A 24979-nucleotide genomic window follows, 5' to 3' on the forward strand; every position below is an offset into this window, starting at 1 on the left:
GGGAGAGGAAAGAGGCAGAGGGAGAGAGGGAGAGGGAAGAGGGAGAGGCAGAGGGAGGAGGGAGAGGGAGAGCGAGAGGGAAGAGGGAGAGAGGGAGAGGAAAGAGAGATAGGGAGAGGGAGGGAGAGGGAGAGACGGAGGGGGAGAGGGAGAGTCAGATGGAGAGAGAGAGGGAGAGGGAAAGAGGTAGAGGGAGAGCAGAACAGGGAAAGAGGGACAGGGAGAGAGGGAGGCAGAGAGGGAGGAGAGGAAGCAGGGAGAAAAGAGAGAAAGAAAACATCATCTACATTTCTGTCAAATGACACCGGGGATCCTTACACAAGCAGGAGAAAATAGCACAGGGAGGCTCTTTCTCAGCTGGAACGGGAACTGCAGACGGGGCCAAACACCACCAGGCTGGCCACACATGTCCAGCCGCCGCTCCAGCCCCGTCAGCCATGAGTCCGATCACCAGGGCTCTGAGTGTCTGCTCCAGGGAGCTGGGGTTCACCTTCTCAGCCGGGAGGACGGGCCAAGACAGCAGGGCCCCGGGCTGGACACATAGGGGGAAAAGCATCCCCACAGGACAACTTACGTGAGCAGATTCAGCTGCCAGATTCTAGAGGCCCGGGACCACCATGTAGCCCATGAAACCCAGGAGCCACGAGGGTCTTGCATCGTGATTCCTGTCCGTTGGACTGTCAAGTTTATGTAGGGAATCTTGGAAACAGTGGTAACAAGGCTGAATTGGAACGAGCTTTAGGCTATTATGGACACTCTTATGGAAGTGTGTGGGTTGCTAAAAACCCTCCCGGCTTCGCTCTTGTTGAACGTGAAGATCCCCGAGATGCAGCCGATGCTGTCCGAGAACTGGATGGGAGAACACTATGTGGCTGCCGAGTAAGAGTGGACCTGTCGAATGGGGAAAAGAGAAGTCGAAATCGTGACCGCCTCCTTCTTGGGGTCGTCGCCCTCGAGATGATTATCGGAGGAGGAGTCCTCCACCTCCCACACATCTCCAAGATGGAGAGCCTTCTCCGTCAGCCAGAGCAGGTCCCTTTCTAGATATAGGAGAAGAGAGAGATCCCTGTCCCAGGAGAGAAATCACAAGCCGTCCCGATCTTTCTCTACGTCTCCTAGCCGATCTAGGCCAAATGAAAGGAGATAGAAGACCACTTTGCAAGAGGAGTGGTGTACAGGCAATAACTTCATTTGGCAAGAGTATGTACAGAAAATTCAAGTTTTGTTTGAGACTTGCGACGCTTGGTGCACTTTTTAAATGTTTTAGCTGTTCACATTTGTTTGTCTCTTGACCCAGTGACACATAAAGGTGTCAATCTCTCTGGTTTGAAATGGGTCAACTCTAACTCCTGCCCACCTAAAGTGTGATGTTTACTATTATGGAAACATTGAAAAGACTTTCTGTAGCTGGGATATGGTATGCAGATGTAGTTAAGCAAGCAGTCTTTAAAAGGTGCTGTGAACACAAGCCAGCAGGTAAAAATGAAAGCCGCACCCTTACCCTAGATTAGAGGTTTAGAAATTCCACTAGTCTTCACACTGGACAAGAGGTTGTCCAGGGAGTTTAGAATCTAAGAAGTTTCAAGGAAGTTGGTTTACCTTTGAGTTAGGTCATAAGTCCCCTCTGTGATTGCTGTACATGAATACATAGCTCTTTGTAATATTTTTTGGAAATTTGAGATTATCAGGATACCAATGTCCTGCCAGATTAAGAGTATATTGTAGAGCTGAACTTTGAGTTACTGTGCAATTTTTTTTTCATGCTGTCATTTGTAATATGTTTTGTGAGAATCCTTGGGATTAGAGTTTTGGTTGCAAAAGAAAAAAAGAAAAGAAAAGAATCCGCCTGCCAATGCAGGGGACACAGGTTCAAGCCCTGGTCCGGGAAGATCCCAGGTGCCGCAGATCAACTAAGCCCGTGGGCCACAACTACTGAGCCTGCGCTCTAGATCCTGGGAGCCAGAACTACTGAGCCCCCGTGCCACAACTACAGAAGTCCGCACGCAACGAAGACCCAACGCAGCAAAAAAAAAAAAAAAAAAAAGACGATACTGGCCAGGTGATCAAGGGTAAAATCGTTTGTCATAAGTCCCGTTGATGGTGTGTATCCTTGATGTGACCTGAGGAGAATGGCATTTTTATCTCTGTCTGGATCTTCCACCCCAAACCCCATAACTCCAGACCAACCATAAGAAAACATCAGAAAACGAACAGACAAACAAATTGAGGGACAAAATACCTGACCAGTCCTCCTCAAAACTTTCAAGGTATCAAAACCCAGGGACGTCTGAGAAATGTCACAGCCCAGAGGAGACTGGGACAGAAAAAGGATGTTAGGGGAAAACTAGGGAAATTCTAATCAAGTGTGGACGTTAGTTAATAACAATGTATCCATCTTGGTTCCTTAGTTGGATAAACATGTCGTACTAACGTACTAACGTGTTGGAAATAGGGGAACTGGGTCAGGGCCCACGGCACTCTGTACACTCTGTACAGATCTTTGCAACTTTTTTGTAACTCTAAGCTATTCTAAAATTAAGCGAGTACTGAACAGAGATAAGAATGTTATTTCCCTGATTTGAACATGCCTGAGTTTCTTTTCATGGTCACATTTTTGCTATCTGGATGTGTCTTGGAATCAGTAGCAAAGGAGAGTTGCCAGCCCCTGGGAAGATGTGGGTGGTTTGCAGGTGGCTTGCTCTGGAGCTGAAGACCACGGTGGGAAGTCTGCAGCCTCGGGCTGCACTTAGAACCATGGGAGGGGATGGGCCAGCTCAGTTCGGGATGGAACCTATAAATAAAACTTTTTTCTTTTCCATTATGGCTTATCACAGGATACTGAATATAGTTCCCTGTGCTAGACAGTAGGACGTTGTAGTTTATCCATCCTATATATAATAGTTTGCATCTGCTAACCCCAAACTCCCAATCCAACCCTCCCTCACTGTTTCTCCCCCTTGGCAACCACAAGTCTGTTCTCTATGTCTGTGAGTCTGTTTTTGTTTTGTAGACGAGTTCATTTGTGTCGTATTTTAGATTTCACATATAAGTGAGATCATATGATATTTGTCTTTCTCTTCTGACTTACTTCACTTAGTATGATAATCTCTAGGTCCATCCACGTTGCTGCAAATAGCATTATTTCATTCTTTTTATGGCTGAATAATATTCCACTGTATATATGTACCACATCTTCTTTATCCATTCATCCATCAGTGGCCGTTTAGGCAACTTCCACGTCTTGGCTATTGTAAATAGTGCTGCAATGAACATTGGGGTGCATGTATCTTTTCTTTCTTTCTTCCTTCTTTCTTTCTTTCTTTCTCTCTCTTTCTCTCTTTCTTTTTTCTTTCTTTCTTCTTTTATTGTCACACGGCATGTGAGATCTTAGTTCCCTGACCAGAGATGGAACCCATGCCCCCTGCACTGGAAGCACGGAGTCTTAACCACTGGACCACCAGGGAAATCCCAGGGGTGTATGTATAGTTTTGAATTAGAGTTTTCTCCGGATCTATGCCCAGGAATGGAATTGCGGGACCCTATGGCAGCTGTATCTGTTCCTGCACGTCTCACATCAACCACCTGCACTCCAATCCTTGCTCTCAACGTCATCTTCGGGGAACCCAACCTGCGACAGGGACCTTGACAAGAAGAAATGGCTCAGGGAAAAGCTACCTGCACAGGGAGGAGATAGAGGCCATCGCCCCTGGGGTGCGGCGGGGAGAGTGGGCACAGAGATTTGTCATTTCACCCCCGATACTCATCTCAGCCCTCCTGGCTGCCCCACTCTAGGTCACCTCGGGATACAGAGGTGACCCGGTTAGAGCCCCTGCCTGTGCAGGAAGCTGGGGGCACCAGCGGGTCTGACTCATATTAGTGCAGGGCCTCCCCCGCGGCACTGGGGTTATTCGGGGCGGGTCACCCTCTGCTGAGGGCCCCTCCTGGGCACTGTGTGGGGTTCAGCAGCATCCCTGGCCGCACCCATTTGATTCCAGGGGCCCCTCCCCCCCCAGTTGTGACAACCACAGATTTTCCCCACACATCACGGAAGAACTGGGTGAGGCGGGGGCAGGATGGCCCTGGGCGAGGACAGTTGTGTTGAAGCAACCAGCCTGGCCCAGGGCAAGGTCTGCCCCAATCCAGTCAGCGCCTGCATTTAGAACTGCCCCTTTCCTCTCCCACCTCCCCTGCCCTGCAGTGGTCTCCGAGACCCCTCTCTCATCCCCATGTAATAAATCACACCTTCTCAGTTTACTGTTTGCTGCCCTCGCTAGAACATGAGCTCTTTGAGGACAGGGATGCGGTTATGTCCCCAGCACCTAGAAGAGTGTCTGCTGTGTAGTAGATGCTTCCTAAATACTTGCTGAATAAAGGAGCTGAATAAAGGGATGAGTGGATGAATGAATGAAGGTTACAATGGAAGGAGGGGGGAGATTCCCTTTCTAGCTCTCGGGGGTTGGGAGATCAAGTGAAAGATCCGTCCTAAATAGGCTGACCAGCCTTCTGGGGTTCCCCGCGACTGAGGGTTTCCCCACAGTTCCAGCGCTCAAACCTGAGCGGTCCTGGGCAAACTGGGGGTGGGTGTTGGTCACCCTATCTAAACACAGTAACAATTCCAGCTGCAGTAGCAATGGCCAATGACCTCTACGGTCTTATTGACCATGCACAGTTCTTTACCTGGCGGGGAAGGGTGGGCCGGGATTGGAATTCTGGTGATCCAGGGTGGGTGAGGGCACACCCCGGGCTTGTGTAGGGGAGTCCAGGAAGGTTCTGGAGGAAGTGACAGTGACACAGGAGGGAGGGAGGAGTCGAAGGAAGAACGTCCCACATGACAACGTGTGCCAATGGCCCTGGGCCCAAGGTCACACCTGACCAGGGCTTGCTTTTTTTTTTTTCTAATTTACTTTTTCCCACATGGATATGCAATTGTCCTAATGCCATTTATTGAAAACTCCTTAATTTCCCCACTTTCTGTCATAGCAAGTTCTCATATATCTGTTTCTGGACCTTTATTCTATACCATAGAGCTATACGTCCCATCTTTGCACCAGTAGGGCTGTTTCATCACTATAACTTTATTTATTATTCATTTATTTTTTTTGGCCGTGCCGTGCGGCATGTGGGATCTTATTTCCCTGACCAGGGATGGAACCCGTGCCCCCAGCAGTGGAAGCTCGGAGTCTTAATCACTGGACCTCCAGGGAAGTCCCCAGGGCTTGCTTTGACATCCATCGAATGGTGGCAGGTGGGCGCGGGGAGCAGCTGTCTGTGAGCCATCCTGTGTAGAAATGCAGGGTGGAGGGGAGGACAGATGGAGCGGGAGGGGAAGAAGCGGAGGAGGGAGGGAGGGAGGGCGGGCGAGAGACAGAGAGTTTCCGGAGACAATAGCTCTGGCCGAGTCCTAGGGCATGAAAGCTGAAAATAGCTCCTAGTGCCGGAAGCCTTGGAGCCGGAGCCTGGGAGCCAGGGTGACTGGCTCTCCTCCCTGGTGTGTGTGTGTTGGGGGGTGGTGGCTCTGGGCTTCTCAGGCTGGGAATGGGGTGCACAGAGCAGCGACGGAGCAGGGACCCTTCTCTCTGGGACCTCGTGGGCCATCCTCAGCTCACAAAGCTGAGCCACTCCTGGCCCTACGACTGGGGGGCTTATCCTCTCTGTCCCCTGGATCACACCCCCTCACACACAACTTCCCCGTGTGTGTTCCCAGCAACCAAGAGAATCTGTTTTTAAAAGGTTTGGGGGAGGGGGGTACACATACAAACAAGAGCAGAATGGATACTTTTTCAGAATGTGAATGGCTCTGTGTAAGCCCACCCCCAGGGTAACCACAGTCCTGACCTCTAACACCCTTGACGAGTCAGCCATGGTCTGGGCTTGCGGACCCACGGAAGCTTCCTCATCCCCTCCTTCAGATCCCGTCGCTCCCTCGGCGTCTTTGTGAGAAGTACCCGGGGAAGTGGGACTGCTAGGCTGTACTGCTGCTAGAACTCCACCTGGGCTCCACCAGGCTCCAGCCCCCCGCCCTGTGCACTTCTCTGACCCTGAGGCACCTCAACTGGTAGGAGCCGCATCACCTTCCCTCCCGGGACTTGTGACACTTAAGGCAGACACCGAAAGGACAAGCCTTTGGCTCCCTGGCTGGCAAAGAGCAGCTACTCAATTGTCATAAGTGTCCGTATCAGTGAGGGTTCTCCAGACAAACAGAATCCATAGGGTGTGTGTGTGTATATACACACACACGTACATATGTACACGCATACAAAAATATACAGCTGTGTATATATGTAGTATGCATACACACATATACACATATAGTATATACAATACACACATACATATATACACACATATAAAATGCATAGTTTGTATATATACAGTATGTATACACACATATACACATAATAGATACAATACACACAGACATATACACTATACATACACACATATAAAATGCATAGTTTGTATATATACAGTATGTACATATACGTATAACACATGCAATATACACACCTAGGTACATATATATCATACATATATACACACATACAAAGATATTTAGGTGTGTATATAGACAGTATACATACATACACATATAATATATGCAATACATACACGTACATACATATAGACACACATATACACCTACATATAAAAGCATATAGCATAAAAATATATATGTACTGTATATATAAATTCATCGTATATATACATACATATATCATATATATACGATATAGACACATACATATATACAATGTATACACACACATACACACCTATATGTAAATATGCGCATGTACATACACATATAAATACATATGCAAGTGTGTATATAATAGTATATACATATATATATATATAATACCTAGAAACATATACACATACAGGTATACAACATATATACAACCTATATATAAATATACACTGTATACATACATACATACAGTGTACATATACTGTATATATACACACACCCATATATTAATATATGGGTGTGTGTATATATACAGCATGTTCACATTTATAATATGTATACTATATATATACACATACATACATGTATACAATATATACACACAAACATATAGGCTTGTATGTATACTGTATATAGTACTTACACATATACTACAAACGCACGCACATATAAACATATGTGTATACATATATATAATATGTATACACACATATACAAATTAATAGGCTTGTATATATTCAGTATTTTTACATATATAGTTTTGTTTTAAGGAGTTGACTCATGTGACCGTGAGGCAGGCAAGTCAGGGCAGGACTCTGGGCTGGAGACACAGGCAAGAGCTGATGTCCCAAGGCCATTGGAGGAACAGTTCCCTCTTTCTACGGAACCTCATTTTTCTCTCCAGTCCTTCAACTGATGGACGAGGCCCATCCACGCCGTGGCATTGACAATCTCCTTTACTCAAAGTGGACCAATTTCAGTGTTCATCTCTTCTGAAAAATACCTTCCTGGCCACATCTGGAATAATGTTTGTGGCTGCCGGGGCCCCACGCAGTGCGCACGTGAGATTAACCATCCCCGTGGCGATGATGACACTTTATTTTCTCCCTTGACCATTGTCACTACTATTCTAATTAAAATGGCAGCGCCATGAGGGCAGAGCATTTCCTTTTTTGCCAGTACTGAGCGCCAGGGTCTGGTGCCTAGCATAGGCTAAACACACGGCATTTTTGTGACCAGAAGCCGGGATTCCAGCTGTCATATTTAATGAGGAATTATAGTCTTATTATTGGTGGTGTGGGGGGGGGGTGTCACGGTACGTCAAGGGCGGGAGTCGAACCCGCCACCCCAGGCCCCGAGGGGTCTCCCCGGGTCCCCACTTCGGGCCGGTGGGGGTGGCCGGGGGCAGCCGAAGACGTGCGTGCGTGCGTGAGAGGGGGCGTGTCCACGGGGCGAGCGGTGCTCGCCACGAGTGAGTGGTTCAGCCCGGCCTCGGCTGATTGTGCGCGCCTCACGCCGGCCCGAGTTGGCAGCAGGTCTGGAGGCCCCGGGCCGGTGACCACAAAGAGGGAGCCGGGGGCCGGATGGGAGCGCGGCGGCGGCGGCGGCGGCGGCGGCGCCGGCTGAGGCCCAGGCCAGGCCCCCTCCCCTCAGCCTCCCGCCGGCCCGCCCGCCTGTCCCGCCCCCGCCGGCGGCGCCCCGCCCCTCCCCTAACCGCCAGACTAGCCTGGTGCGGGGGCCGCGCGCGAAGACATGGGAGAGAAGCTGAGGCTGGAGTCGCCCGTGGGGGCCGAGCCCGCCCTCTACCCGTGACCGCTGCCGGTCTACGTGAGTGCCGCCCGTCCCCTCTTCCCGGACCCCCGCCCCTCTTCCCCCACGGCGTGCGCTCAGCCCACCGAGAAACGGAGCGACTCGAGTCGCCAGACCCTCTTTGGAGCCCCCCTTCCCGCCCCGCCGTGGTTCTCCGCGGCCGTTCCAGCCCCCGCGCGCAGAGTGGGCAGAGGGGAGCCGGGGCCGGCCGGGGGCGCAGACTCGGCCGCGGGGACCCCGTGCTCATCCTGGCAAACCCCTTAGCACTGCGTTTGAAAAGCTTAGGGAATAACATGAAATTTAGGGGAAACAAGATGTAGGTTTTGGGCAAGTCACAAGTGCTAATTAAAGCTAAGCAAGTATGGACAACATCTAGCTTTCTTTACCCCTTTGCGGGGAGGTAAATCTGATTGGGTGAAAGGACTTCTTGTTAAGAGATCTTTGTAGAAACATCCCCTTCTGCTTAGTCCGCTGGTTCTCAGTTCTGGCTAGACATTGGCATCATCTGAGGAGATTTTAAATGATTTTATTGGTCTAGGATGACCAACCGTCGGCGTGAGGGTTTTTAAAAAGTGCTTCAGATGATTCTAATGTGCAGCCAAATTTAGGTGCCACTGCTTAAGCGTTTGAACCGCTGCTACATATTTTCACCTCATCTTCCTATGAGAACATCCAACTGTAGTTGAGGTTTGTTATTTTTCTTTTTCTTTTTTTAACTGTCTTATTATAAGATTTACTGTCTTAAATAAGATTGAATGTACAGAAAATCCTGCTAGTCCATCTGGTGTAGCTGGATACCCAGAATAATATCGTTAAGATATGTACCATTTAAGTATTGTGACTGGCCTTTTTAAAATTAACATATGCATTAAATTAGTGTTGATAGTATAGATCTCTTTCGAAGTTATCATGTTGGGGAGCTATACCTCTAATCTGCTGCCATTGCTAAATATCTGGACACCTCTTATTAGGAATTGCTTTTAAAAATCTTTAGGGATTAAAACCAAGATTGCTGTATTATTTGTACTGGGACCACAAAAACCTCACAAAGTTCCCCCGCTGTACCTTCTACCCCCATCTCTAACCCTTGGCAACTTCTAATCTGTTCTCCGTCTCCACAGTTTTGTTATTTTAAGAATAATATGTAAACATAATCATGAATTACTTAATCTTCGGAGATTGGCTTTTAAAAACTTTTCCCTCGGCATCATTCCCTTGAAGTTCATTTCAATTTTTGCATATATTAATAATTTGTTCCTTTTTGTTGCTCGGTAGTATTCTATCATAAGATTTTATCACAATTTGTTTCAACATTCACCCATTGAAAGACATTTGGGTAGTTGCCAGTTTTTGGCTATTATAAATAAAACTGCTATGAACATTTATGTGTAAGTTTCTGTGGGAACTTCATTAAGTTTTTGTTTCTTTTGGATAAATGCTCAAGAGGACAATTACTGCATTGTAGGGTGAATCTACTTTTAGGATTAAAAGAGACTGTCAAGCTGTTTCTCAGAGTGGCTAAACCATTTTATATTCCCACCAGTGATGTGATATAATTTTTCTACGTACTCGCCAGCATTTGATGTTGTCACTATACTTTAATTTTAGTTATTCTCTGATATGTCATTATGGTCTTAATTTGCATTTCCCTAATGGCTAACGACGTTGAACATCTTTTCATGTGCTTCTTTGCCATGTGTATATTCTCTTCCATGAAATGTCTGTTCCTGTCTTCTGCCTATTTTCTAGTTGGATTTTTGTAAGTTGTTTGGAGAGTTCTTTGTATATTATAGATACAAGTCATTTGTCTCATATGGGATTTTCAAATATGTTTTCCCACTGTGTAATTTGAGTTTTCATCCACTTAAAAGGATCTTCTATGAAGCATTTTTAACTCATTTTGATGAGATCCAATTTATCAGTTTTTGCTTTTATTGATCATACTTTCGGTGTCAAGTCTAAGAATTATTCACCTAGTTCTAGATGCCAAAGATTTTCTCCTATTTTGTTTTTCTAAAAATGTCCTGCTTTTACATTTAAGATTATGATCCACTTTGATTTAATTTTTGTGTAAGGTGTGTAAGGTTTAGGTTAAGGTTCATTTTTTGTTTGTTTGTTTTTGTCGAGGGATGTCCAACTGTTTCAGTACCATTTTTTGAAAAGTCTATTCTTCCTTGATAGCTTTTGCACTGCTGTCAAAAACAAGTTAAATGTATTTATGTCAGTCTCTTTCTGGGTTCTCTGTTCCATTCCATTGATCTATGTATCTAGCCTCCAGCATTACTGCAAAATCTTGAAATTGGGTAGATTAATTCCTCCCATTTTAATCTTCCTTTACAAATTGTTTTAGCTATTCTTCAGCCTCTTCTTACCATATAAATCTTAGAATAAGCCTGTCTATAGCCACAAAAACCTTGAGGGCATTTTAAGAGTAATTGTGTTAAGCCTCTTAACTTGGGGAGAATTGACATCTTTATTATGTTGTGTTTTCTAATCCATGAACAAGGTATGTCTCCCTATTTGTTTGGGACTTTTAAAATTTTCTTCATCAGCATTTTGTCATTTTCAGTATAGAGGTCCTGTAAATGTCTTATTGGGCTTATATTTAAGTATTTATTTAGGTCAGTTGCAAATGGCATCACATATTTTTATTTAAGCTTCTACACATTTGTTATTAATACATAATTTGATAAAATTGTGTTGATCTTGTACTCTAAAACATTTGCAAACTAATATTATTTCTCAAGCTTTTTGTGGATTCCTTGGTATTTTCTCCATTTAGATTGTCATCTCATCTTCAGATGTAGACAGTTTTACTTTTCCTTATTCAATATAATAGGATATATTACTATTCAACATTCAGTAGGATATATTCCTTCCTATTCAACATAGTAGGAATAGTCCTTTTATCTTTTAAATAAACTTTTTAAAAACTTAACTTTTGAATTTATGTATTTCTTTATTTTTGCTTTATTTTCTTACTAGAACCTCCAGTAATATATTTAATAAAAGTGGTGAGGGCAGATATCGGTGCCTTGTTTCTGATCTTACAGAGAAAGCATTCAGTCTTTCACAGTTAAATATAATGTCGGTATAGGTTGTAGATCATCTTTATGAGTTTCAGTATGTTCCTTTTCTATTCCTAGTTTGCTTGGAGTTTTCTTTCTTCTTTTTTTAAAATCATGAATGGGATTGGATTTTGTCAAATGCTTTCTCTGCATTAATGGATAGGATTACATGACTTTCCCCCCTTAATCTATTGGATATGGTGGATTACATTGTTTGATTTTCAAATATTTAACCAACTTTGCATAACTGGTATAAATGCCACTTGGTCATGGTATATTATTCTTTTTATATATTTCTGGATTTAATTTGCTAATATTTGGCTGAGGATTTTTACAGCCAATTTCATAAGAAATATTGGTCTGTAGTTTTCTTCTTTCTATACTATCCCTGTCTGGTTTTGGTATCAAGGTAATACTGGCTTCATAAAATTAATTAGGAACTGTTCCCTCTACTTCTATTTCTTATCAAGTCATGTAAAATTGGTGTTAATTCTTTAAGTCTTGGGTAAAAGTGAAACATCTAAGCCTGAATATTTCTTTTGGGAGTTTTTAAATGAAAAATCAGTGTTTCTAATGGTTACAGGAAAATTGAGATTATCTATTTCATCTTGGCTGAGTTTCGGTAGTTTTGGGTGTAGAAGCATGGGTCCATTTCATCTACATTTTTGAATTTATAGTGTAGACTTGTTCATAATAACTTGTCCCTTATTAACCTGCAGGATATGTCATGGTATCCCCGGTTGCATTTCTGATATCTGTGATTTGTGCCATCTCTCTTTTTATCTTTATCAGTCTTGCTACATCTTTGTTGATTAGATTGTTTATTTCAAAGAACCAGCCTTTTGTTTCATTGATTTTCCCCCCCTATTTTCCTGTTTTCAGTTTCATGGATTTTTGTTTCATCTTTATTATTTCCTTCTTTCTGCTTGTTTAGTGTTTTTTCCTCTTCCGTTTTTACTATTTTAATATAGAAAATTAGATTATTGCTTTGTAATATTTTCTTTCCCAATTTAGTGCTATAAACTTCCCTTTCAGCATTGCTTTCACTTCATTCCACAAACTTGGATCTGTTGTATCTCCATTTTCTTTTATTCTATGCATTTAAAAATTTTTCCTTGACTTTTTACCCATGAGTTATTTGGAATTGTGATGTTTAGTTTTCATGTGATTGAAGATTTTCCTGTTGTCTTTCTGTTATTGACTTCTAGTCTGATTCCATTATGGCTAGAGAACATACTCTCTATGATTTTAATTCTTTTAAATCTGCTAATGTTTTTTTATCACCCAGTATATGGTATATGAGTGAATGTTCCATGGACACTTGAATATGTATTCTGCTTTTATTGAGTGTGTTCTTTAAATGTCAGTTATATCCTGTTGATTGATGATGTTTTCAGTTCTTCCATATCCTTGCTGATTTTTCTCTCTGGTAGTTCTATAAATTGCTGTGTTGAAGTCTCAAATAATAATTGTAGATTTAAAATTTTCTCCTTTTACCTTTTTCAGTGTTTGCTTCATGTGTTTTGAAGTTCTTTTGTTTGGTGCACACACATTTAGTATCACTAGGTCATCTAGGTGGATTATTCCTCTTTATGTAATGATCCTCTTTGCCCCTAATAATTTCCTTTGCTCTGAAATCTACTTTATCTGATATTAATATAACCATTCCTGCTTTTTCTGATTAATGTTCATATGATATATCTTTTTCATCCTTTTACTTTGAACTACCGATATCATGATGTTTAAAGTAAGCTTCTTATAGACAGTATATAGTTGGATCATGCTTGTGATTTTTTTCATCTACTCTTCCAATCTCTGTCTTTGACTTGGTTATTTAGATCATTTACAGTTAATGTAGTTATTGCTATGTTAAAGATTAGGTCTACCATTTTATTTTTTGTTTTGTCTTTTACCTTAGTTTCTCAATCCTGTGTTTCTCTTATTTTGCCTTCATGTGGGTTACTTGAACATTTTTTAATAAGTCCATTTTAATCTGATTTACTTATAATCATTTGTGTATACTGTTTGTATAGTTTGTTAGTGGTTGCTTTTGGCATTACACTATACATATATGACTTATCATAGCCCACTGGAATCAGTGTTTTATTACTTCAAGTGAAGTTTCAAAATTTTACTTCCATTTAGGTCTCTTAATAGTCCCCAGTTTTAAAGTATGATTTTCTGTAGTATTTCCTTTATATACATTGAGAACCACATCAGATGGTGTCATAATTTTTGCTTTGACCATCATATAGAATTTAAGAAACTCATGAAGCTAATGATCATCTCTTATATTTACCCCATTTGTTTTCACCCAATCCATTGTTCCCCTTTTCTTTCTGAAGTTCCCAGTCTTCTGTTATTGTTTTTTTATGTTTTCATAACAGTAGGTGATATCTGGGCTTTCCAGTGCCATTGGATATGAGTTTCAGGAAACACTGAGCCTGGCTCACTTAATGCTACTGAGTTGGAGGGTTTGTATATGTTGGGCCTGTTGGCACAGCAGACGCTAGCAGATTAGACTAATGTTGATGGGACTAGTGCCACAGGAGGATGCATTCCATTCAGGCTATGCTGCTGCTACAGTAGATCCAATCCCCCTCTACCCCAAGTGTGGGGCAGTGACCTGCTGCTGTCACTGCTTCTTTATTAGGTTGCTTTTGCCTCAGGTGTGTGGTGGGATCCCTTGGAAGCTGCTGCTGCTGTCAATCACAAGGTTAAATTCATTTTAGAAATACTTAAATATAAATATGTAGCCTGGCTCTTGTAGGACCTCTGTATTTGTTTTTTATTGCTTTCATACGAATTACCACAAATTGAGTGACTCAAAACAACGTAAATTTATTACCTTACAAGTCTGACATTGGTCTCAATTGAGTCAAGTAAAAGTGTTGGCAGGATCGACAGATGAATGGATAAAGATGTGGCACATATATACAATGGGATATTACTCAGCCAGAAATGAAATTGAGTTATTTGTAGTGAGGTGGATTGACCTAGAGACTGTCATACAGAGTGAAGTAAGTCAGAAAGAGAAAAACAAATACCGTATGCTAACACATATAAATGGAATCTAAAAAAAAAGAAAAAATGGTTATGAAGAACCTAGGGGCAGGACAGGAATAAAGACTCAGCCATAAAGAATGGACTTGAGGACACAGGGAGGGGGAAGGGTAATCTGGGATGAAGTGAGAGAGTGGCATGGACATATATACACTACCAAACGTAAAATGGATAGCTAGTGGGAAGCAGCCACAAAGCACAGGGAGATCAGCCCTGTGCTTTGTGTCCACCTAGAGGGGTGGGTTAGGGAAGGGAGGGTGGTAGGGAGACGCAAGAGGGAGGAGATATGGGGATATATGAATATGTATAGCTGATTCACTTTGTTATGAAGCAGAAAGTAACACACCATTGTAAAGCAATTATACTCCAATAAAGATGGTTAAAAAAAAAAAAGTGTTGGCAGAGCTACATTCTTTCCTGGAGGCTCTTAGGGGTGTTTCTGTTCCCTGGACTTTATCAGCTTCCAGCGGTCACATGTAGTCCTTGACTCAGAGTCCCCTTTCTCCACCTACAAAACCCAAAATGTTGCATCTCTCTGATTCTGCTTCTATTAGGACATCTCTCTCTTTCTCTTTCTACAGTTGGGAATGGTTTTCTGCTTTTACGGACTCATGCAATTAGATTTGTTCCATGAGGTAATCCAGGATAATCTTTCTATCTCAAGGTCTATAACTTCAGTCATATCTGCAAAGTCCTCTTTACCATGTAAGGTAACATATTAATAGGTTCTAGGGATTAGGGTGAAGGCATTTTTAGGAGCCATTATGCTGCCTACCACACCCTTAACAAGTGACCTTGAGAAAATTACTGAGATTTTTAAAGCTTTACTTTCCTCAAACATAAAATGGAAAGAAAGATATCTAGTTAATATCATGAAAGTGAAACAGTATATATGAAATCAACTAATTCAAAAAGTAAGATTTCTTCTTTTTCTTTATGATTTACGTGATTCTCAGAGTTCAGGTACTTGAAGAGTTACTTTTTTTAAAACAGAGCTAAGGAATTTCAGGGTTCAGGTGCTGTAAGATTGTCTGAATTATCTGAGTAACAATTAGCTAAGCACAGGTGTAAAGCATTTGATTTACTCCCTGGTGTTCTTTATCTTCTCATCCCACTAAATCCATATCCCTTGTCTAGCTCCAGCCAGTAGAGTCAGAGCTTGTTTTACTGTTTAACTAAAGTTCAATTTAAATTCTCTCTACATCTCCAGATTCTCAGCCCTGGTTGCATATTACAATCACCTGGGAAGATTTCAAAAAGTACTGATGCCGAATTTCTACCTATCATGGATATTTGAGGAGGGACCTCGCATGAAGTGCTCTAGCTTATGGTTTGTGGAGCCAAATCATAGTCTACACTGAGCCAAATCATTTGCGATATCACCTCTAAAAAGGAGTTTATCTGTGGTGACTAATGCTCTTCCTTTGTCAGTATGCTTGATTTGTCCCTCTTTGGGGGAAAAAAAGTGGGGGGAAAAAACCCCAGCAGTTTGGCTCCCTGAATTACAACCTGCTGCTGTGGAATTAGTGTTGGCTCAGAGCGCACATCTTCGGATACCCATTCTCTCTCCTGCTCCCTTGCGTGAACTTATATCCTTGGGCAGTTTTTCATCCACCACCCTCTTTTGCTTCTAATCTTAGCAAGTAAAGTCTCCCCTTAATGAAACAGCATTTCATGAGACTTGCTGGGAGCATAGGTCTGTTCCAGACCTATCATATGTTAGCTAAAGCAGATATAAGTGATGTGTTTTTGGCATTCATCCTTGTGGATTGGAGAGAGAAGACAGCATTTTATCCTTTTAGGTGTCATCTGACTGGGCAAATGGGCTCTTTCCCTCTGCTGCCTACCATGTCAAAAACTGAGGGTGTTACCTCTAGAAGGTATCTTCTAGGTATCAAAATAGTTCAGATAAGTCAAATTTCTCAGTAAAAATGGCAAAACTGTGGCTTAGGTGGTTAATTTTACATGTCGATTTGTCTGGGCCACCATGCCCAGTTATTTGGTGAAATATTTTTCTGGATATTTCTGTGATGGTGTTTTTGTGTTTTTTTAAACTTTTTATTTTTATTTATTTATTTATGCTTTTGGCTGCATTGGGTCTTTGTTGCTGCACGTGGGCTTTCTCTATTTGCAGCAAGTGAGGGCTACTCTTTGTTGCGGTGTGCGGGCTTCTCATTGCGGTGGCTTCTCTTGTTGCGGAGCATGGGCTCTAGGTGCGCGGTGTCAGTAGCTGTGGCGCACGGGCTTAGTTGCTCCACGGCATGTTGGATCTTCCCAGACCAGGGCTCGAACCCATGTCCCCTGTATTAGCGGGCAGACTCTCAACCACTGCGCTACCAGGGAAGCCCAGGTTACTTTTGAACTGCAATCCCCACACTTGTAAAATGACATGAAAAACCACTCTTTCTGTGGGTTCTTAGAATTAATTAAGCAGGTTATGTGTGTAAAGTATCCTGGCACTTGAATGAGTTGTCAGAACCAAGGGCTGCTGGAGACGATGCTTATGCCCTAGGTCATCTCCCCTTCTACTGGGCGGCAAGTAAACACAGACACAGTAGTCAGTGTTCTGGAAGAAGTGAGTTCTGGTGCTGCAGAGCACAGAATCTTTTTTTTTCTTAATTTAAATTTTATTTTATATTAGAGTATACTTGATTTACAATATTGTGTTAGTTTTAGGTGTTCAGCAAAGTTATTCAGTTCTACATATATCCATTCTTTTTCAGATTCTTTTCCCGTGCAGGTTATTGCAGGATATGGAGTAGAGTTCCCTGTGCTATGCATTAGGTCCTTGTTGATTACCTGTTTTATATATAGTCGTGTGTATATGTTAATCCCAAACTCCTAATTTATCCCTCCCCCCCCCCTTCCCTTTTGCAGAGCACAGAATCTTGGAAGGGAGAGTTCAGGCTTCTTGGAGGAGGTGCCATCCTTTCTAAGGATATATAGAAGCTCCTGGGGTGGCAGGAGGGAGCAGTGTGTGTCAAAGTTTGAGAAATATAAGAAAATATGGCAAAACTAAGGTACACGAGTGGAACTCAGGTTTTGGGAAAGAAATGAGAGTTGATACTGGAAACCTACTGGGGCCAAACAGAAAAGGGCCTTCTTTGTCCTGTCAGAAGTTTGGATGTTTATCCTGAAGGCTGTGGGAAACGCTAAACAGCAGTGAGATGGACTTCTGGTTTAGAGACTCACTCAGACCTCCATGTGGAAAGCACTTGATTGGGTGCAGGGTGAATTGTAATCTAAGGGTCCCACTTAAGTTGTAAAAGGTTGGACTGGATTTCGGAGATCCGAGAGGGAATGGGTGGGGCCTGGTGACCAGTTAGAAAAGGGAGGGCAGCAAGCGTGGGTGACAGTTTACAGCTGCATCTTTTTGTGAGATACAGAGCACAGTAGGAAGGGATTGGGGCTGGGGAGAGGATCTTACTTCATCTTCAGTGCTTTCGAGGGGCCTGGTACACAGGTCTGGGCCCAAGGTACAGATCTGGGATTTTTGGGAGGACAGGTGTTTGACGGCATGGGAGAGACTTAGGTTACCCACAAGAAGATCCAAAGAGTCATAGGTGTGAGAGCTTTTTCAGTGGGTATATTGAGGATGCTTATAAGCTGAAAGAAAGTAGCCAGCAGAGGAAGGGTGTGAAGATCTAGGAGAGGAAATGATTGTTCATTTGTTTTCCAAAAGCTGAATACTTATTGTGTGCCTGGCCCTTTTCTAGGATCTGGGGTTCACACCGTGTGTTATCTCTTCTGCAAGGACAGTTCAACTCATCCCCTGGTGAAGAGAAGTCAGATTATTCTTTGCATCCCATTCAGGTGTAGGAACTGTTCTGTCCCTCTGAAGGGACTTTACTTAACCAGAGTAATAAGTTAGAAATCAAAAGAAATTAGAGTTGGAAGGGACCTTAAAGGCCACTGTACTTAATGTTGCCTAATATTTTACCTTGATTGTAAGAAAAATTTATTGCAGAGCCCATTCTCTTCAGAGTTCCTTCACTGAACTTTCTTTGTGTTTTTCATCCAGTGGGTCTAGCTTGTAGATTTTGGCCTCCTCGTAAATTTGCTTCTTCATCCACATTCCATTTTGCCCGGACTATGGCAGAAGCTCCTGGGTGGTTTCGCGGCCCCTGGACTCAGTTCCTCTCAGTTCATATGCCTACTCGGGTTGAGTGATCTTCTAACATGAAAAGATACGCCTAAAATAATGCTGCTAATGACTTGCCCACACAGAGTTAGTGCGTACTAGCCGCCCAGCGTGTGCTCTGCCCAGAGGCGTGTAGTCTGAACTGTGCTCGGCCAAGCCTCCTGAGGCTCTTTGGCCCTGAGGAAGGGGAGCTTTTTGTGATCACTCCCTTTATCTAATCGGTCCTTCAGCAGCGGGGCGCCTTTTTCTAATCAGCGGAGGCACCCTTACTCAGCCAGTGGTAGCCCCAGGGCTCATCACCTGTGGGATACAAGCCATGCTCTCTCCCAGGCTTGCTTCGACCAACATCTCTATTTTCTGTCCCTTCTCACACTTGGACCCCTGGCGTTTAGTCATCCCCACCTGCAGTATTTACAGTGCCCAGCAGGTGTCAGGCTTGAGTGTCTTTGCAGAGGTGCTCCCTCTGCAGTTACTGCACCTCCTCCTCCACCTCTGCAGAGCCTCAGCTTTCTCGATTGTACTTCAGGGTTATCATGAAGCCGTCACTTAGATATAACTTTTTGCCTCCATAGGAACCTCTGTGCATAAAGATTATGGTTCTTTATCTCATGTGATTGAAATTTTGAGTTTGTACATGTCCCTCCTTAATGAGGCTTTAAGGGCAGGAGTCGTTTCTAATCCTTAGCACAGAGCAGATGCTTTTTTTTCTTTTTAGATGCTTTTTAATGATGATAAAATGTACGGTTTAAATCACTCATTTTACAATAATTTTGCTTTAGGTTGTGACAGAAATAAAGTTTCCAGAAGTTGTGTTCCTGCAATAAGAAATAAAGATGTGACCTTCCAGTTGTGTAAAGCTCATGAATGCTGTGTAAGTGCGTCGGGTGCAATAAGGAACCTGGAGCTAAATGGGCTAGTTCTGAGAGAGAGAGACTTAACTACGTTAACAAAGGTAAGCCTTCATTGTGTCCTGCCAACATTTGATAGTTGCTTTTGAGGCAAACTAAATGGGTAAAATTTTAAACTGTTCCTCCCCATTAAAGGGATTGAATAAATAGGCCACTTTGGTGCACCTGTGTCTTGCGAATTGTCCAATTGGAGATGGAGGTTTAGAAAGTGAGTTTCAGTCTTGTTTAAGTCTCTTCCCATCAGACTGGTCTCGTGATTTCCTACACACCATGTTACTTCCTGTCTACCTTTTCTTGGTGTTGTTCATGCCTGGATTGTCTCCTGTACCTGCTCAAACCTTGGTCCATTCTCATTTGTACCATGGAAGTTTGTCATGCTGGATGCTGTCAGAACGAATTTTACTTAAGTTTGTGTTAAGCCGCAAAGCACATATTTTGTATATTTTCTGTTTTTTGTGTTTGTTTATATTTTTATGGTTTCTCTTCAAGAAATATTATGAGAAGGGAAATAGCAAGATGTAAAGAGCAAAAAAGTCATCATTCTCTTTAAATTGTTAGAACGTGTATCTGCAATCATAATTATAATGCACTGTGGTATGTGTTAAAATAGGAAATATATGTAATGTCCCGTAGGAGCGGCAAAGTCAGTGGTGTTAGTGGGGGTGTGTCACGGAAGTAATCACAAAGCAGGTGACTGTTGGTTGGGGTCCTGAAACATTAGTGTGTGTTCCCTGTGTCCAGTAGTGGTCTGGAGGGGTCAGGAAGCCTGCCTTTCAGTTTGAGGGAACAGAGGGTTTGAGGTCCTCTCTCTTCTATTGCTCCAGTATACTGCATAGCAGCTAATAAAATACTGGGTTTATAGTTGACATTTAAATCGCTGATTGATCATCAAGATTGGGATGTATCATTGGAAATGAAAATAGGAAGAGTCTTATGCTTTTTAGGTTTTTCTTTTTTTCCCTATGTCTCAGAAGGCTCTTTGACGGGAGACTTTTTATTCTCCCATACAATTCCATGAATACTTTTACCCTGGCACTTATTTTAATGGCATTTTCAATTTATAAATGTCTTTGAAACACATATTGTAAACTATTTGAGGGTAATGACCATGGCCATTGGTGGCACATCTTAAATGTGCATCGTGTTAAGTTTTTTTTTTTAATTTTATTTATTTATTTATTTATTTATTTATTTATTTATGGCTGTGTTGGGTCTTCGTTTCTGTGCGAGGGCTTTTCTCTAGTTGTGGAAAGCGGGGGCCACTCTTCATCGCGGTGCGCGGGCCTCTCACTATCGTGGCCTCTCTTGTTGCGGAGCACAGGGTCCAGACGCGCAGGCTCAGTAATTGTGGCTCACGGGCCCATTTGCTCCGCGGCATGTGGGATCTTCCCAGACCAGGGCTTGAACTCGTGTCCCCTGCATTGGCAGGCAGATTCTCAACCAATGCGCCACCAGGGAAGCCCCATCGTGTTAAGTTTTGAGTGTCATGTGGTCTACCATCAGTGCTTCCCTCTTTCACCCAGTTTTCTTCCTCATTTCCTTCTCCAAATTTGTCTCATTTTTCTACTTTCCCTTTGGCTTCTCTATTCTTGCTTTCTCTTTCCCATTGCATCTGTCATTCTTCTTCTCCTTCTCCTTCTGACTTCATTATGGCCAACCGAAACCTTTTCTAGTCTGTTCTCTATCTTCCTTGCCTCTTTATTGCCATCCACAAACTCTTACAGAATATTCTTGGTTGACTCCCTTACTTCCTAGCATACCCATGTACTTCATGATCACTTTAGAACATTGAAAAGGGTTGGAATTTTTAAAAATAGGTAATTCTAATCAGTCTTCTTTCACCTCTGGTATAAGACTCTTCTTCCTCAATCTGACCATTCTCAAATCTAGAAGTACTCCAGCTCATTGGTCCTCCTTACCCCCATGATTAGGCCAAAGAACTTGTGAAACCTTAGCCCTGTTTAATACTTGAATTTATCAAAACATAAGAGAGCTAATTCTGCCTAAGGGCACCAAAGAAGAATAAAGATGCCACAGATAAACGTTTAGTCCAGATTTATAATGGACTCTAAGTGCCTAGTTGAGTTCTGACCATTAACTCACTTGAACAACAGGGAGCTCATGACAGAAACTAACATGTTAATTGTATAGACACTTCACCATTCCTCAATGTAGCTGATAAACTGCATCCAGTTAGCTTAAATAACATGAATGATGAATTTCCCTGTGTATATAAATTGGGAGTTTGTAAAGTTATCTTTTTCCCTTTGTACAACTACTGACTACCACCTCGCTTGGTCACGGCAATAGAAAATGATGACTAAGAAACACATTGTCTCTGGGTTTCCCTGGTGGCGCAGTGGTTGAGAATCTGCATGCCAATGCAGGGGACACGGGTTCAAGCCCTGGTCTGGGAAGATCCCACATGCCGCGGAGCAACTGGGCCCGTGAGCCGCAACTGCTGAGCCTGCGCGTCTGGAGCCTGTGCTCCGCAGCGAGAGAGGCCGCGATAGTGAGAGGCCCGCGCACCACGATGAAGAGTGGTCCCCGCTTGCCACAACTAGAGAAAGCCCTCGCACAGAAACGAAGACCCAACACAGCCATAAATAAATAAATTAATTAATAAAAAAACAAACAAACAAAAAAACACATTGTCTCAGTATCAGTGGACATAATGTCTTAGTATTCTACAAAAATCTCTAAATTCTTAATCTAAAAGATATATCTGCCAATATCTTATATCCTTATCCTTTGTTAATATAAATATCCAATCTATGAACGTCTCAGTTTCCTTCCTTAGAATATGAGGTGGATAGATTTGCTAATATCTAGGGACCTTTCCAATTTTAACATTCCCTGGTTATAAGGGCTGAGCCAAATACAGTGGCTCCTGAATCATTAACCTCGCTCACGATGAAAGTTATCGGCAAGATCTACACGTAAGAGATCAAATATTCGTATCCATATATATTGTAGCACATTGACTTTTACAGAACTCAAAGTAACACAACATAGTTACATTCATAGACTTAAGGTCACTGTGGTATACTTTACAGTTTTTCTTTTCCCTAGGAAGGAAATGTAGATCCCTGGGAAGGGATTTCTTTCTCTGCCTTTTAGTAATGTAAGCCTTTTATTATCTCTTGGATCCTAAAAATGGGGAGGGTTTTGGCAGGTGGAGCTTAGGAGAGACCCATCAGGTGGCAGGGACAACATGAGAAAGGGCAGAAGGAAGAATGGATTTTGAGAAGGACCTGATATCTTACATGATGAGAGCAGCATTTCACAATCTCTGTCCTGCAGAACACTGGTTTTAGATGATGTTGATGTAGTTACAAGACAGAAGCATATGGGAAGAGCCGTACTCTACATCCCGACATGAAATTCAGGTTTCAGTTTGTTATATTACGTACTCTGAAAAGTTTTGGAGGAAGGAATTGATTTCATTTTTTTAATTCAGTCTTACTCACAGTTACTTGAGAAACCTATATTCAGCTGATGGAGCTGTATTTTGTGAAAGGCCAATCGAGAAATGCTGAGATGGAGCTTAAGATATTTCTGTGTTGGGACAGGCATGTGATTATTTTTCTTATAATTCTTTACTGTTTGTCCTAACAATTGTTACTTTGCAGGGTTTTTTGTTTTTTGTTTTTTTTTTACATCTTTATTGGAGTATAATTGCTTTACAGTGTTGTGTTAGTTTCTGCTGTATAACAAAGTGTATCAGCTGTATGTATACCTATATCCCCAGGTTTCAGTTTTAAGCCTTCTGTTTTTACCTGAGTCATTGGGCCTCTTAGAAAGCTCAACAATTCTGGGGTCTTCATCTCTTATGTAGTTTCCAGAAGCTCCTGGCACTTACCAGTATTTCCTCTTGATTCTTTTCCTCCGACTTCAAACTTCTTACGATTATGAGCTGATTGTTTTCTCAGCCTCTAGTGTCAAAACCAGCCACCTTGCTCATCTTCATTGTCTCAGTTACAAGGTGCAATATTTCCCACGTTTATGTGTGTCAAAATATAAGTCAGGGATTGATACATAGCATATGCTTAATAACAATTGTATTTCCTTTTTTTCTTTGTTCAAAGGTATCCAAACACTGGCCAAGTTCTTAAATTGAAAGTAGAGTGATCTAATTTATTCAGCTCATCCAACCATCAATATTGAATATTTGTCTTCTTTCTTACACATATTTCTTGTATTCCAGTCGTGACATTCTAGAGCACAGTGAGCACATGTATAACTTATTACTGCATTACTACCTTGGCTATTCCTTGACCAAAATTTACTTCATACAACTGACAGCCTAATTAACCTACTAGAGTTTTTTTTTTAATGTATGCATACAAATCATAAACACCAGTTGCATTGCTAATAACTGAATCTTTACATCTCTATGCACCCATGTATCCAACACCAGGTCAAGATATTATAAAATATTTGTAACACCCTACAAGGTTCTCTGTTACTTCTTTCTGTTCCATACTCCCCCAGGGCAACACCCAAGCTGACCTCTGTCACCATATATGACATACATGGAATCACACAGTGTGTATTCTTTGGTATCTGGCCTTAGGTTACATATCATTATATCAGTAGTTTATTCTTTTATTGTGTTTTCTTGATTTTTTAAACCTAGACATTCATACAGTGTCAAAGTACCACTGATTTCTTAATATTATTATGCTGACCTCCATCTTCAGAGGCTTTCCACAGTCTTCCATCTGTCTTTCCACCTACTTTCTCTTCCGTCTATTGATGTTTCATTTAACCAACCTCAGTCAGCCTTTCCCCCATATTCCCCAACACGTAGTACTCCTGTGTTCAGCCAGTTTTGTTCCCTATTCCATAAGCCCTCTGTGCCATTGCTGACACTGTGCCTGTTCCCTGCCCGGAAGGCCTGTTCCCTACCCTCTATATACTTGTTCAAGACTCAGTTTAAATGCTACCTGTTCAAAGAAGTCTTCTCAGAAGAAGCCAGTGCTTTTTGGAATCCTTCTTTAACGAAATCCCATAGCAAGTGTCATCTGTCCTCCCTGATCTGGTAATTAATTATCCATTGTTCCTATCATATAGTGTTTGTTTTTCTTATGTGCTGTTATTATTTATTGAAGCAGATTATAGTGACTTGAACCAGGAACTGGGTCATTTTCCTCTTCATTTTAGTGCAAGTTTCTGTGATATGAAGTTAAACTCCTTTTCCCTCACTTCCCATTCACCCTCAGCACTAGTTAAACATAAAGTACAAGTGAAACTTATTGGTTAACAGGTTTTTGTGGTCCTTGGTTCTGGTCCCTAGGTCTAAGCTGCACTTCTGTAGTGCTAATTTGACTGATTTCTTATTGTCACATAACTCAGGAATTAACTAAATCATTACAAATTTAGATACATATAAGATATTATAAGAAAACCAGTGGATGTCACAAGTTTAGGCCTGGGGGAGAGTGTTGTATGAGTCCTAGTTTGGTGGGGCTCACACTGCATGATCGCGCCTTCCAGTATTCCATTGTAAGTAAGA

General features: G+C 42.3%; 1 protein-coding gene and 1 pseudogene across 10 annotated transcripts in view; both read left to right on the plus strand.

Moving 5' to 3' along the window:
* Positions 1 to 633: 633 nt before the first annotated feature.
* LOC309624631 (serine/arginine-rich splicing factor 3 pseudogene) lies at positions 634 to 2818 on the plus strand (annotated as a pseudogene). Its single transcript has one exon. The product of its transcript is annotated as a serine/arginine-rich splicing factor 3 pseudogene (transcript).
* Positions 2819 to 7910: 5092 nt separating this feature from the next.
* Positions 7911 to 24979, plus strand: part of LOC309624628 (uncharacterized protein) — a 70429-nt gene continuing 53360 nt past the window's right edge. For 2 of the 9 annotated variants that reach the window (XR_014242057.1, XR_014242058.1), the window contains exons 1-2: positions 7948 to 8299; positions 19333 to 19505. Coding sequence is in view for 1 of the 9 variants with exons in the window: in XM_082382914.1 (XP_082239040.1) it covers positions 8056 to 8299 (244 nt within the window). In the remaining 8 variants the exon portion in view is untranslated. Of the gene's footprint in view, positions 8300 to 19332; positions 19506 to 23549; positions 24198 to 24979 lie in introns of those variants that run through there. The other 7 variants (XR_014242060.1, XR_014242056.1, XR_014242059.1 and 4 more) reach the window with 7 other exon arrangements.

This window comes from Balaenoptera borealis (genome assembly GCF_965194805.1).
Source record: "Balaenoptera borealis genome assembly, chromosome: 2".
Classification (NCBI taxonomy): Eukaryota; Metazoa; Chordata; class Mammalia; order Artiodactyla; family Balaenopteridae; genus Balaenoptera; species Balaenoptera borealis.